We start from the raw sequence: 12,512 nt of genomic DNA, 5'->3' as shown, positions 1-12,512 counted from the left end.
TTTTTTTAAATTCTATTCCAATTAATGATAAAAGTGATGACTTGTAAATAATCTTTAATATATCACTGCTATGCTGGAGCAGTGTACAGTGAGACATTTTACTAGACGCTTTACTTTACACTTCACTTTCAGTAATTTGATTATGGAACCGGCCCTTGACAAAATTTAAGAATATGCGGCCCCTTTAAGAAAAATGACACCACGCTCACTGAGGATGCGCAGAAGAGAGAATTGCGAGAGTGTTGCCAAGTCCACGGTTTTTTTTTTTAATGTCCGCGGGTTGAAGCAACCACAAAATAACATAATATTTTGCCCCTGAAATGCGAATTTGACCAGGGAAACCTCGCCAAAAACGCGGATTTTACTCTCCGAAACGCGATTTTACTGCCCCCACCCTCGAAACGCGATTGGGCTAGTTTTGAGTAGCAATAGGCCGGGTTTTGTTCTGAAAATCTGGCAGCGCGAGACGCGAGACCATTGCTGAAATTTTCAGCAGCTGATTCACGGTCGTGAATGAAGGATAAATGTAATACAATTTTCTCCGGAGGCAGTATATTCACCGTGTGCAGGTGAGAGATGTTCCTCAGATTTGGTAGTTTAACATTAAATAGCTCCAGAGTTTACTTATGTTCCAATGTAATGAAATGCGTTGTGTGTCCTGGTTTATTATTAAAGTGTAATAATAATAAGTTTTTCACAAATGTTGGAACAAAATAAAATGTGCTTAATGTTCCACTTCACAGAAGATCTCAGACATCATCATAATCAATGATGTGAAAACAGGGAACTTTTGGAGACAAAGAGGCTTTTCAGCAGCTTGGTTAATGATGTCCTATTGTTTCTCTCAGACTTTGGACAATAATTGAAAAATCCTTGATTTAAATGCAATTAACAACTATCATGTAGCAAAATAATCCATATTGTCAGAAAACATATATTTACTTAATTTAAATGTTACTAAAGTATTTCAGCATCAATTCAGTAACTGATTTTTTTCCAGATCTGGTCCTGTGGGTGTCAGTATCACACAGTGATCACAGTTCACACCTGCAGTGAAGCTCCTCCCACAACAATTCACCAATAAATACTGGGAATATTCACATCATCCTACAAGAGAAGGACAAACTCCAGGTGTAGCAGCTGAAATCTGTGTGACTGTTAAAGATGGAGTTTATTAAAGAGGAGATTGAAGACATGAGTGATCCAGAACCATCCAGAATAAAACATGAAGATACTGAGGAACAAATAGGTTGGTGTCCATTCTTGATTCTTCATTGTTGACTGCTTTGGTGGGTGTGAAATAATAATCAGTATATAGATGATAAATTACAGAAATGCATGTAAATGATCATAACACAGATTTAATCTTATTTAAGGCACAATATTTAAGATTTTAGATGAAAATATCTAAACTATTTAAACAGTGTTATATATTTAGTTGACTTGTGTACTAACATTTAGATATTGGGACTCCAGTATAACTCCGTGTTCAAATGGTTGAATTTTACCCATTTTCAATGGTCACAAACCAAATGCAGGTAACTTTTTAAACAGACTGAAATATATAGGGCCTTCAAAATAAAGATTTCAAAAGGAGAGTTTATTAAGGATGAGTATCTAGAAGGATATTAAGATATCTTTGCAGGCATGCAAACTTTGGAAAAGGAGTATTTATGGCACTCAGATATGTTCTATGCAATTGAGATAATGGAAAAACACAATACAGTTCTAGTTTCAACATTATTTGTTCTTCAGATATTCCTCTTTAAAATAAAAAAGTATCAGCAGCATGCGAAGCAAGGTGACCCACATTTGGTTTCTGACCACTGAAATTGTGTGCATTTTACCAATTTACTAATGGATCCACATTAAGATCTCCATATCTCTGGGAATGAACCATCGAGAGCCTTTAAAATGACAAATACAAAAAGTGCTTTTGACCAGATTTGAACTGTCACTGTTGTCATATAATGAAACAAAGATTGTGAAAGCCAACAGATTTTTTCTCTCTTGTTAACATTAGTTAATGTATTAATATGAACTAACAATGAGTAATATATTTGTTACAGTATTTATTGTTCAATGTTAATGTTAGTTAATAAAAATACAGCTGTTCTTTGTTCATGTTACTTAAATTTTTAAGAAATGCAACTTTTGAATTTATTTTATTACTTTTCATTTTTGGTTAATGTTAACTAAATTAGTTAACTAATGCTAACCAATGAAACCTTATTGTAAAGTGATACTGATACTTTATACTTACACAGACAGGTGTCTTGTTTTCTGCTGAGTGTTTTTTAATTTTCACATTTAACCTCATTGAATTGTTCCTGACTGCTTATTATGTTTATTATAGACCAGATGGAAGTGAAGGAGCAAAGACACAAACTAAATGATGTAAAGAAACACTGTGACTTCAAAACTCAAGGAACTAAAGCCCAAAAGCTGCACACCTGCTCACAGTGTGGAAAGAGTTTCCAAAATAAATCGAACCTTAACAAACACAAAAAAATTCACACTGGAGAGAAACCGTATACATGTAATCAGTGTGGTAAAGATTTTATTTTGCCATCACAACTAAAGCAACACCTGATAGTTCATTCAGATGAGAGGCCTTATGTGTGTTCTCTCTGTGGAAAGAGTTTTTCACGGCCTGACAGTTTTAAACAGCACCAGAATATACATACAGGTGTGAAAGACCATGTGTGTTGTGACTGTGGGAAGAGCTTTACTACAACTAGTCATCTGAAACGGCACCGAAGGGTTCACACTGGAAATAAACCATATACATGCACTCAGTGTGGAAAGAGTTTTTCTCAAGCATCAGGTCTCAGTGTTCATCTCCTCCGTCACTCTGGAAAAAAAACATTTAAATGTGATCAGTGTGACAAAGATTTTATTTTGTCATCAGATCTAAAAGATCACCTGACAGTTCATTCAGATGAGAGGCCTTTTGTGTGTTCTCTCTGTGGAAAGAGTTTTCCACGGCTGAAGAGTTTTAAAGTGCACCAGAAAACACATAATAAAGTGAGAGATCATGTGTGTCGTGACTGTGGGATGAGCTTTAATAGAGCTGACTGTCTGAAACGGCACCGAAGAACTCATACTGGAGAAAAACCTTTCAAGTGCTCATATTGTGACAAGAGGCTCACTCGGTTGGTACACCTGAAAGTACATGAGCGACTTCATACTGGAGAGAAGCCGTACCACTGTACTCAGTGTGGAGAGAGTTTCAGAGATGCAACAGGTTTAAAAGATCATCTTTTAATTCACACTGAAGAAACGTTTAACTGTGAGTTTATTAAAGAGGAGACTGAAGACATTAGTGATCCAGAACCATCCAGAATAAAACATGAAGATACTGAGGAACAAACAGGTTGGTGTCCATTGATTCTTCTTTGTTGACTGCTTTGGTGGCTGTGAAATAATAATCAGTATATGAATGATAAATGACAGAGGAATGCATCTAAATAATCGCAACGCAGTATTAATAGTATTAAAGGCACAATATGGAAAATGTGTAGATGAAAATATCCAATAAACACTACAACGATGTTATATTTAGTTGACTTGTGTACTTCCAATGATCCCAAACGTTTCCAACAATGTTAAATCTAGAGAAATCAATTTGAATCAGTGTTACAGGCCGTGTCATTGCGCCGCCTGTCACTGACATCATATCCAATCTACCCTTGATTTCCAGCTTTATTTTTGTAGAAACCATGGAAACAACAAAGACACTTATATACTGTGTTATCTAAGACCGGTATCGAACTGTTTACATGCCTTTCTGGACAGAAATGTAATCATTGTTATACAGCTTAACACGGTTAGTCTTATTGTTTGATTTGCTTGCTTTCTTGATTTACCATGAGTACCATGTTTTACTGTCCCTCAGAGACAATACTATTTTGTCTAGTGGCTAACATGGCGTAATCAGAGAGAGCTATCTCTATCATACATTTTAAAGTTAGTTGCGTGTCAATTAGCAACAGTCAATTAGCCACCAGCTTTTATTAATATGATATTCTAATATTGATCTAGATTACTGCAATGTGCAACAAGTGTCTCAGCAGTGAACGCATAGAGTAACATTATAGCATAACTTTTAACACATTAAAATGTGATTTTTAAAACAGAACTGCGTTACCGCACAAATGCAACAATAAGAGCATAAGCGGCCGACTGCAACATAATAAAAGCTTTGCTAGTTTTGTGACGGGTGAGAATCACAGGTGTTTCTCATTAGCATTTGTTCCCACTGGCCATGGCTCTTAGTGTGCACTGCCTCATACATCCGTGACCGTAATAAATCTTTAATGCATTCGCGCATCCACGAACATGATTTTTGCCCGAGTCCGACAGATTCGTTTTCAACGGCTGTGGAGGTGAAACCAACAAATCCCATTATTCCACTCTCATTCACAGCGACTCAAGCTACACCTTTGTTTTAAATAAGCGCCCTCTAGCTGCGAAAATTACATATTGTGCCTTTAACAAGTGAATGACAGAACTGACCTTTGAACAACAAAGATAATTTTGTAACACTTTACAATAAGATGTCATTTGTTAACATTAGTTAATGTATTAACTAACATGAACTAACAATGAGCAATATATTTGTTACAGTATTTATTATTTGTTAATGTTGGTTAATAAAAAACCAGCTGTTCTTTGTCTGTTCATGTTACTTAAATATGAAGAAATATAACTTTTGATGTTAAGAATATTTATTGTTAATTTCAACATTTACTAATATCATATTAATAAATGACATAGAAGTATTGTTCATTTTAGTTAATGGTAACTAAATTAGTCAACTAATGCTAATTAATGAAACCTTATCGTAAAGTGTTACCAATACTTTATACTCACACAGGTGCCTTGTTTTCTGCTGAGTGTTTTTTTAATTTTCACATTTAACTTCATTGAACTGATTATAACTGCTTAATGCTTATTTTAGACCAGATGGAAGTGAAGGAGCAAAGACACAAACTAAATGACGTAAAGAAACACTGTGACTTCAAAACTCAAGGAACAAAAGTCAAAAAGCTGCACACCTGCTCACAGTGTGGAAAGAGTTTCCAAGATAAATCAAACCTCAACAAGCACACAAAAATTCACACTGGAGAGAAACCGTATGCATGCACTCAGTGTGGAAAGAGTTTCCAAGATAAAAGGAACTTTAACAGACACATGAGAGTTCACACTGGAGAAAAACCGTTTACATGCACTCAGTGTGGAAAGAGTTTTTCTCAAGCAGCAGGTCTCAACGTTCATCTGCTCCGTCACTCTGGAGAAAAAACATTTAAATGTGATCAATGTGATAAAGATTTTATTTTGTCATCACATCTAAAAGATCACATGAAAGTTCATTCAGACGAGAGGCCTTATGTGTGTTCTCTCTGTGGAAAGAGTTTTCCACGGCTGAAGAGTTTTAAAGTGCATCAGAAAACACATAATGAAGTGAAAGATCATGTGTGTCTTGACTGTGGGATGAGCTTTAATAGAGCTGACTGTCTGAAACGGCACCAAAGAACTCATACGGGAGAAAAACCTTTCAAGTGCTCATCTTGTGACAAGAGTTTCACCCGGTTGGTACACCTGAAAGTACATGAGCGACTTCATACTGGAGAGAAGCCGTACCACTGTACTCAGTGTGGAAAGAGTTTCAGAGATGCAACAGGTTTAAAAAATCATCTTTTAATTCACACTGAAGAAACATTTAACTGTGAGTTTATTAAAGAAGAGATTGAAGACATTAGTGATCCAGAACCATCCAGAATAAAACATGAAGATACTGAGGAACAAACAGGTTGGTGTCCATTTATTCTTCATTGTTAACTGCTTTGGTGACTGTGAAATAATAATCAGTATATGAATGAAAAATGACAGAGGAATGCATCTAAATGATCATAACCCAGTATTAATAGTATTAAAGGCACAATACGAACATTTTTTAGATGAAAATATCCAAAACCACTAAATGTTATATTTTGTTGACTTGTGTACTTACAATGATCCCAAACATTTCCAACAATGTTTAAATCCAGAGAAATCACCAATTTAAACCAGTGTTATGGACTGTTATTGTGCCGCTTGTCACTGACGTCCAATCCAATCTACCCTTGATTTCCAGTTTTATTTTTGTAGAAACCATGGAAATAGCAAAGACGCTTTATATAGTGTGTTTTATTAAATCGGTATCCAAATGTTTAAATGCCTTTCTCAACAGAAATGTAATCACTGTTATACAGCTCAACACGGTTAGTCTTATTGTTTGATTTGCTTGTTTTCTTGATTTACGATGAGTACCATGTTTTACTGTCCCGCAGAGACAATACTATTTTGTCTAGTGGCTAACATGGCGTAATCAGAGAGAGCTTTCTCCATCATACATTTTAAAGTTAATTGCATGTCATCTAACAATAGTCAATTAGCCACCAGCTTTTATTAATGTGAATATTCTAATATTAATCTAGATTACAGCAATGTGCAACAAGTGTCTCATAGCAGCGAACAAACAGAGTGACATTATAGCATAACTTTTAACACATTTAAATGTTTCAGTATGATTGTTTTAAAGCAGCACTGCGTTACCACACACATGCAACAAAAAAGAGGAAGCTGCCGACTGCAACATAATAAAAGCCTTGCTAGTTTCAATATGGGTGTGAATCACAGGTGTCTCTCATTAGCATTTGCTCCCACAGGCCACGGCTTTTGGCGCGACATTCGTGACAAAAATAAATCTGTAATGTGTTCGGTCATCCATGAACATGATTTCTGCCTGAGTCCGTCAGATTCCTTTTCATTGGCTGTGGAGGTGAAACCGGCAAATCCCATGATTCCACTCTCATTCACGCCGTCATCAAGCCACACCTTATCAAAATTATTCCAGTTCGCATAGATCCACGGACACAACTAATTTTGCTGTGTTATGCGGACCGGTAAAGTAATTGGGCAAATATCACTTTTTTTTAAAAAGACCAAGCTACTGTGCACATACACTCAAATACGCAAACCTACAGACTAAACACGTAAATGAACGGTAAGAATGCATTAAAGGTATTGGTTTTCAGAAGTAAAGGTGTAATTTAAGCAGACCCTAAAGTAATAACTAACAGTTTTTACAATGGAAGTGATTCAATCAAAAACCAACTTTAGCTCGATAAGAATTTTCCTATTGTCACTGTGAAGCTGCTTTAAAACAATATGTATTGTGAAATGGTCCATATAAATGAAGATAACTTGACTTTTAAATAAGCGCCCTCTAGCTACGAAAATTACATATTGTGCCTTTAACAAGTGAATGTCAGAACTGACCTTTGAACATCAAAGAAAATTTGTAACCTACAATAAAATGTCATTTGTTAACATTAGATAATGTATTAACTAACATGAACTAACAATGAACAATATATTTGTTACTGTATTCATTATTCTTTGTTAATGTTGGTTAATAAAAATCCAGCTGTTTTTTGTTTGTTGATGTTACTTAAATATGAACAAATATAACTTTTGATTTTAATAATATTTATTGTTAATTTCAACATTTACTAATATAGTATTAATAAATGCTGTAGAAGTATGTTCATTTTAGTTAATGGTAACTAAATTATTCAACTAATGCTAACTAATGGAACCTTATTGTAAAGTGTTACCAATACTTTATACTCACACAGGTGCCTTGTTTTCTGCTGAGTGTTTTTTAATTTTCACATTTAACTTCATTGAACTGATTCTAACCACTTAATATGTTTATTTTAGATCAGATGGAAGTGAATGAGCAAAGACACAAACTAAATGATGTAAAGAAACACTGTGACTTCAAAACTCAAGGAACAAAAGTCAAAAAGCTGCACACCTGTTCACAGTGTGGGAAGAGTTTCCAAGATAAATCAAACCTTAACAAACACACAAGAATTCACACTGGAGAGAAACCGCATACATGCACTCAGTGTGGAAAGAGTTTCCAAAATAAAAGGAACTTTAACAGACACATGAGAGTTCACACTGGAGAAAAACCGTTTACATGCACTCAGTGTGGAAAGAGTTTTTCTCAAGTAGCAGGTCTCAATGTTCATCTGCTCCGTCACTCTGGAGAAAAAACATTTAAATGTGATCAATGTGACAAAGATTTTATTTTGCCATCACATCTAAAAGATCACATGAAAGTTCATTCAGATGAGAGGCCTTTTGTGTGTTCTCTTTGTGGTAAGAGTTTTCCACGGCTGAAGAGTTTTAAAGTGCATCAGAAAACACATAATGAAGTGAAAGATCATGTGTGTCGTGACTGTGGGATGAGCTTTAATAGAGCTGACTGTCTGAAACGGCACCAAAGAACTCATACTGGAGAAAAACCGTACAAGTGCTCATATTGTGACAAGAGGCTCACTCGGCTGGTACACCTGAAAGTACATGAGCGACTTCATACTGGAGAGAAGCCGTACCACTGTACTCAGTGTGGAGAGAGTTTCAGAGATGCAACAGGTTTAAAAGATCATCTTTTAATTCACACTGAAGAAACGTTTAACTGTGAGTTTATTAAAGAGGAGATTGAAGACATGATTGATCCAGAACCATCCAGAATAAAACATGAAGATACTGAGGAACAAACAGGTTGGTTTCAATTCTTGATTCTTGATCATTGTTGACTGCTTTGGTGGCTGTGAATGATAAATGAGAGGAATGCATCTAAATGATCATAACTCACTATTAATATAGTATTAAAGGCACAATATGTAAAAATTTTAGATGAAAATATTGAAAAAACACTAAAACAATGTTATATTTAGTTGACTTGTGTGCTTACAATGATCTCAAATGTTTCCAACAATGCTTAACTCCAGAGAAATCACCAATTTGAACCAGTGTTAAGGACCGTGTCATTGCGCCGCCTGTCACTGACGTCATATCCAATTTACCCTTGATTTCCAGTTTTACTTTAGTAAAACCCATGAAACAACAAAGACGCCTATATATTATGTGTTTTATTAAACAGGTAAGGGACTGTTTGGATGCCTTTCTCAACAGAAAACGAATCATTGTTATACAGCTTAACACGGTTAGTCTTATTTTTTTATTTTTTTTATTATTATTTTTTTTTATTTACAGTGAGTACCGTGTTTTAAAGTCCATCAGAGATAATACTATTTTGCCTAGTGGCTAACATGGCGTAATCAGAGAGCGCTTTCTCTATCAATTAATTGCGTGTCAATTAGCAACAGTCATTTAGCCACCAGCTTTTATTAATATGATATTCTAATATCGATCTAGATTACTGCAATGTGCAACTAGTGTCTTATAGCAGCGAACAAACAGAGTGACGTTATAGCATAACATTTAACACATTTAGATGTATTCAGTATGATTGTTTTAACCATGTAAAGCAACGCTGCGTTACCCAACATACTCAGCAAAAAGAGCGGAAGGACAGGTGAAAATCACAGGTGTCTGTCATTAGCATTCTCTCCCACGGACCACAGCTCTTGGCGTGCCCTGCTTCATACATCCGTGATGATGATAAAACTTTAATGTGTTCACTCATCCATTAACATGATTTCTGCCCAAGTCTGACAGGTTCCTTTCCTTCGGCTGTGGAGGTTAAATCATCAACTCCCATAATTCCATTCTCATTCACGGCATCATCAAGCTACACCTTTGTTTTAAATAAGTTCCCTCTAGCTGCAAAAATTTACATATTGTGCCTTTCACAACTGAATGACAGAACTGACCTTTGAACATCAAAGATAATTTGCTAACACTTTAAAATAAGATATCATTTGTTTAACATTAGTTAATGTATTAACTAACATGAACTTACAATGAGCAATATATTTGTTACTGTATTTATTAATCTTTATTAATGTTGCTAATTAAAAATCCAGCTGTTCATTTTATTCGTTACTTAATTTTTTACAAATACAGCTTTTGAATTCAATAATGTATTAGTAAATGTTGAAATGACCAATAACTAAGACTAATAAATGCTGTATAAGTATTGTTAATTTTTAGTACATGTTAACTAAATGCATTAATTAATGTTAACTAATGAAACTTTATTTTAAAGTGATAATGATACTTTATACTCACACAGACAGGTGTCTTGTTTTGTGCTTTTTTTGTGTTTTTTTAAATTTTCACTTTTTTACATCATTGAACTGATTCTAACCACTTAATATGTTTATTTTAGACCAGATGGAAGTGAAGGAACAAAGACACAAGCTAAATGACGTAAAGAACAAGCTCTGTGACTTCAAAACTCAAGGAACAAAAGCCCAAAAGCGGCACACCTGCTCACAGTGTGGAAAGAGTTTCCAAAATAAATCAAACCTTAACAAACACAAAAAAATTCACACTGGAGAGAAACCGTATACATGCACTCAGTGTGGTAAAGATTTTATTTTGCCATCACAACTAAAACAACACCTGATAGTTCATTCAGATGAGAGGCCTTATGTGTGTTCTCTCTGTGGAATGAGTTTTTCAAGGATGGACAGTTTTAAACAGCACCAGAGTATACATACAGGTGTGAAAGATCATGTGTGTTGTGACTGTGGGAAGAGCTTTACTACATCTAGTCATCTAAAACGGCATCGAAGAGTTCACACTGGAGAAAAACCGTTTACATGCACTCAGTGTGGAAAGAGTTTTTCTCAAGCATCAGCTCTCAATGTTCATCTCCTCCGTCACTCTGGAAAAAAAACATTTAAATGTGATCAATGCGACAAAGATTTTATTTTGTCATCAGATCTAAAAGATCACCTGACAGTTCATTCAAACGAGAAGCCTTTTGTGTGTTCTCTATGTGGTAAGAGTTTTCCACGATTGAAGAGTTTTAAACTGCATCAGAAAACACATAATGAAGTGAAAGAGTATGCTTGTCGTGACTGTGGGATGAGCTTTAATAGAGCTGACTGTCTGAAACGGCACCAAAGAACTCATACTGGAGAAAAACCTTTTAAATGCTCATATTGTGACAAGAGGCTCACTCGGTTGGTACACCTGAAAGTACATGAGCGAATTCATACTGGAGAGAAGCCGTACCACTGTACTCAGTGTGGAGAGAGTTTCAGAGATGCAACAGGTTTAAAAGATCATCTTTTTATTCACACTGAAGAAAAGCCATTTAACTGTGATCAGTGAGGTAAAGATTTTAATTTGCCATCACGTCTAAAACAACACCTGAATGTTCATTCAGATGAGAGGCCTTGTGTGTTTTTCTGTGGAAAGAGATTTTCATGTCCAGAGTTTTTTTAAACTGCACCAGAAAACACATGATGAGGTGAAAGTTCATGTATGTTAGTGTGTTAGTGAGTGTGGCAAGAGCTTTACTATAACTGCCCAAATGAATTCATACTAAAAAAAAACTTTCAAGCGCTCATATTGCTTATATTTTCAATGAACTGTGATATGTATTGTGAAAAATGTTATACAAATAAATGTAAATTGAACTGAATTGAATTGATTTTGGAGTGGGAGTAGTGTTTTACTTAGTTTCAAAACCTGAAATCATATGAGCGAGTTCATACTGAAGAGAAGCCATACTATTGTACGGCTTCTCTCTAGTATGAAACCAAATGCCTATAACCATATATGAATTTCAGCTCTGGATCTTCCTCAGCACTTGTGTACCCAGTGATACAAACAGTAACAATGGTGTCAGTATTTCCGTATCAGTTTCAGCACGAGTCCTCGATTTATTTATTTATTTATTTTTTCTCTGAGTGAAATTACTTGCCTTTGGTCAGTTTAACAAAAACAACAGAGCCATAGCGTTTAAAGGGATAGTTCACCCAAAAATGAAAATTTGATGTTTATCTGCTTACCCCCAGTGCATCCAAGATGTAGGTGACATTTTTTCTTCAGTCGATCACAAATGATGATTTTTAACTACAACCGCTGCCCTTTGTCATTCAAATAATTGCAGTAATTGCAAATCCAAATGAAAACCCTGCGGCTTGTGACGACAAAATTTATATAAAAAAATGATATAAATACTTTTCGGTTTCTCTCACAAACCGATCGTTTCGTGTCTTAGGACATTAATGTGTCGTCACAAGCCGCAGGGTTTCATTTGGATTTGTCTAAGCAAGGTTTATTCACTCTTATAGATGAAGTTCCCATCTACTGCAATTATTTGAATGACAAAGGGCAGCGGTTGCAGTTAAAAATCATCATTTGTGATCGACTGAAGAAAAAATGTCACCTACATCTTGGATGCACTGGGGGTAAGCTGATAAACATCAAATTTTCATTTTTGGGTGAACTATCCCTTTAACTGAGCTGTTAAAAAGCATCTTTATGTAATTCCAAAAAAACTTTTTCACACCAGTGGCATCTTTAGTTTTTAATTGAAATGAAAGTTAGGCTGTGAGGGATGGGCATGCATCTATTCAATTGGCTATACTGTTATTTAATGCATTTTTGGATTGTTCAGTTGACGAAACACTGCAAAAATATCTAAAAATATAATTTTCAGTTGACAAACTCCTGACAATATCAGCTGT

The 12,512-nt window shown here is 35.2% G+C and overlaps 1 protein-coding gene across 1 annotated transcript; it reads left to right on the top strand.

Moving 5' to 3' along the window:
* Positions 1-1,182: 1,182 nt before the first annotated feature.
* LOC137004316 (zinc finger protein 585A-like) lies at positions 1,183-11,451 on the top strand. Its single transcript, XM_067364543.1, has 5 exons — positions 1,183-1,249; positions 2,357-3,376; positions 4,964-5,815; positions 7,771-8,622; positions 10,196-11,451. Exons 1-5 carry the CDS (start codon positions 1,195-1,197, stop codon positions 11,146-11,148), a joined length of 3,732 nt encoding a protein of 1,243 aa, XP_067220644.1. The 5' UTR covers positions 1,183-1,194; the 3' UTR covers positions 11,149-11,451.
* Positions 11,452-12,512: the final 1,061 nt, after the last annotated feature.

This window comes from Chanodichthys erythropterus, chromosome 17 (genome assembly GCF_024489055.1).
Source record: "Chanodichthys erythropterus isolate Z2021 chromosome 17, ASM2448905v1, whole genome shotgun sequence".
Classification (NCBI taxonomy): domain Eukaryota; kingdom Metazoa; phylum Chordata; class Actinopteri; order Cypriniformes; family Xenocyprididae; genus Chanodichthys; species Chanodichthys erythropterus.
This window is presented reverse-complemented; position numbering and strand designations above follow the sequence as displayed.

Coding starts and splice junctions, on each gene's coding strand:
- LOC137004316 (XM_067364543.1), top strand. CDS start 1,195: ATGAGTGATCCAGAACCATCCAGAATAAAACATGAAGATACTGAGGAA. Junction 3,377..4,963: donor AGATACTGAGGAACAAACAG/GTTGGTGTCCAT, acceptor TGCTTATTTTAG/ACCAGATGGAAGTGAAGGAG. Junction 5,816..7,770: donor AGATACTGAGGAACAAACAG/GTTGGTGTCCAT, acceptor TGTTTATTTTAG/ATCAGATGGAAGTGAATGAG.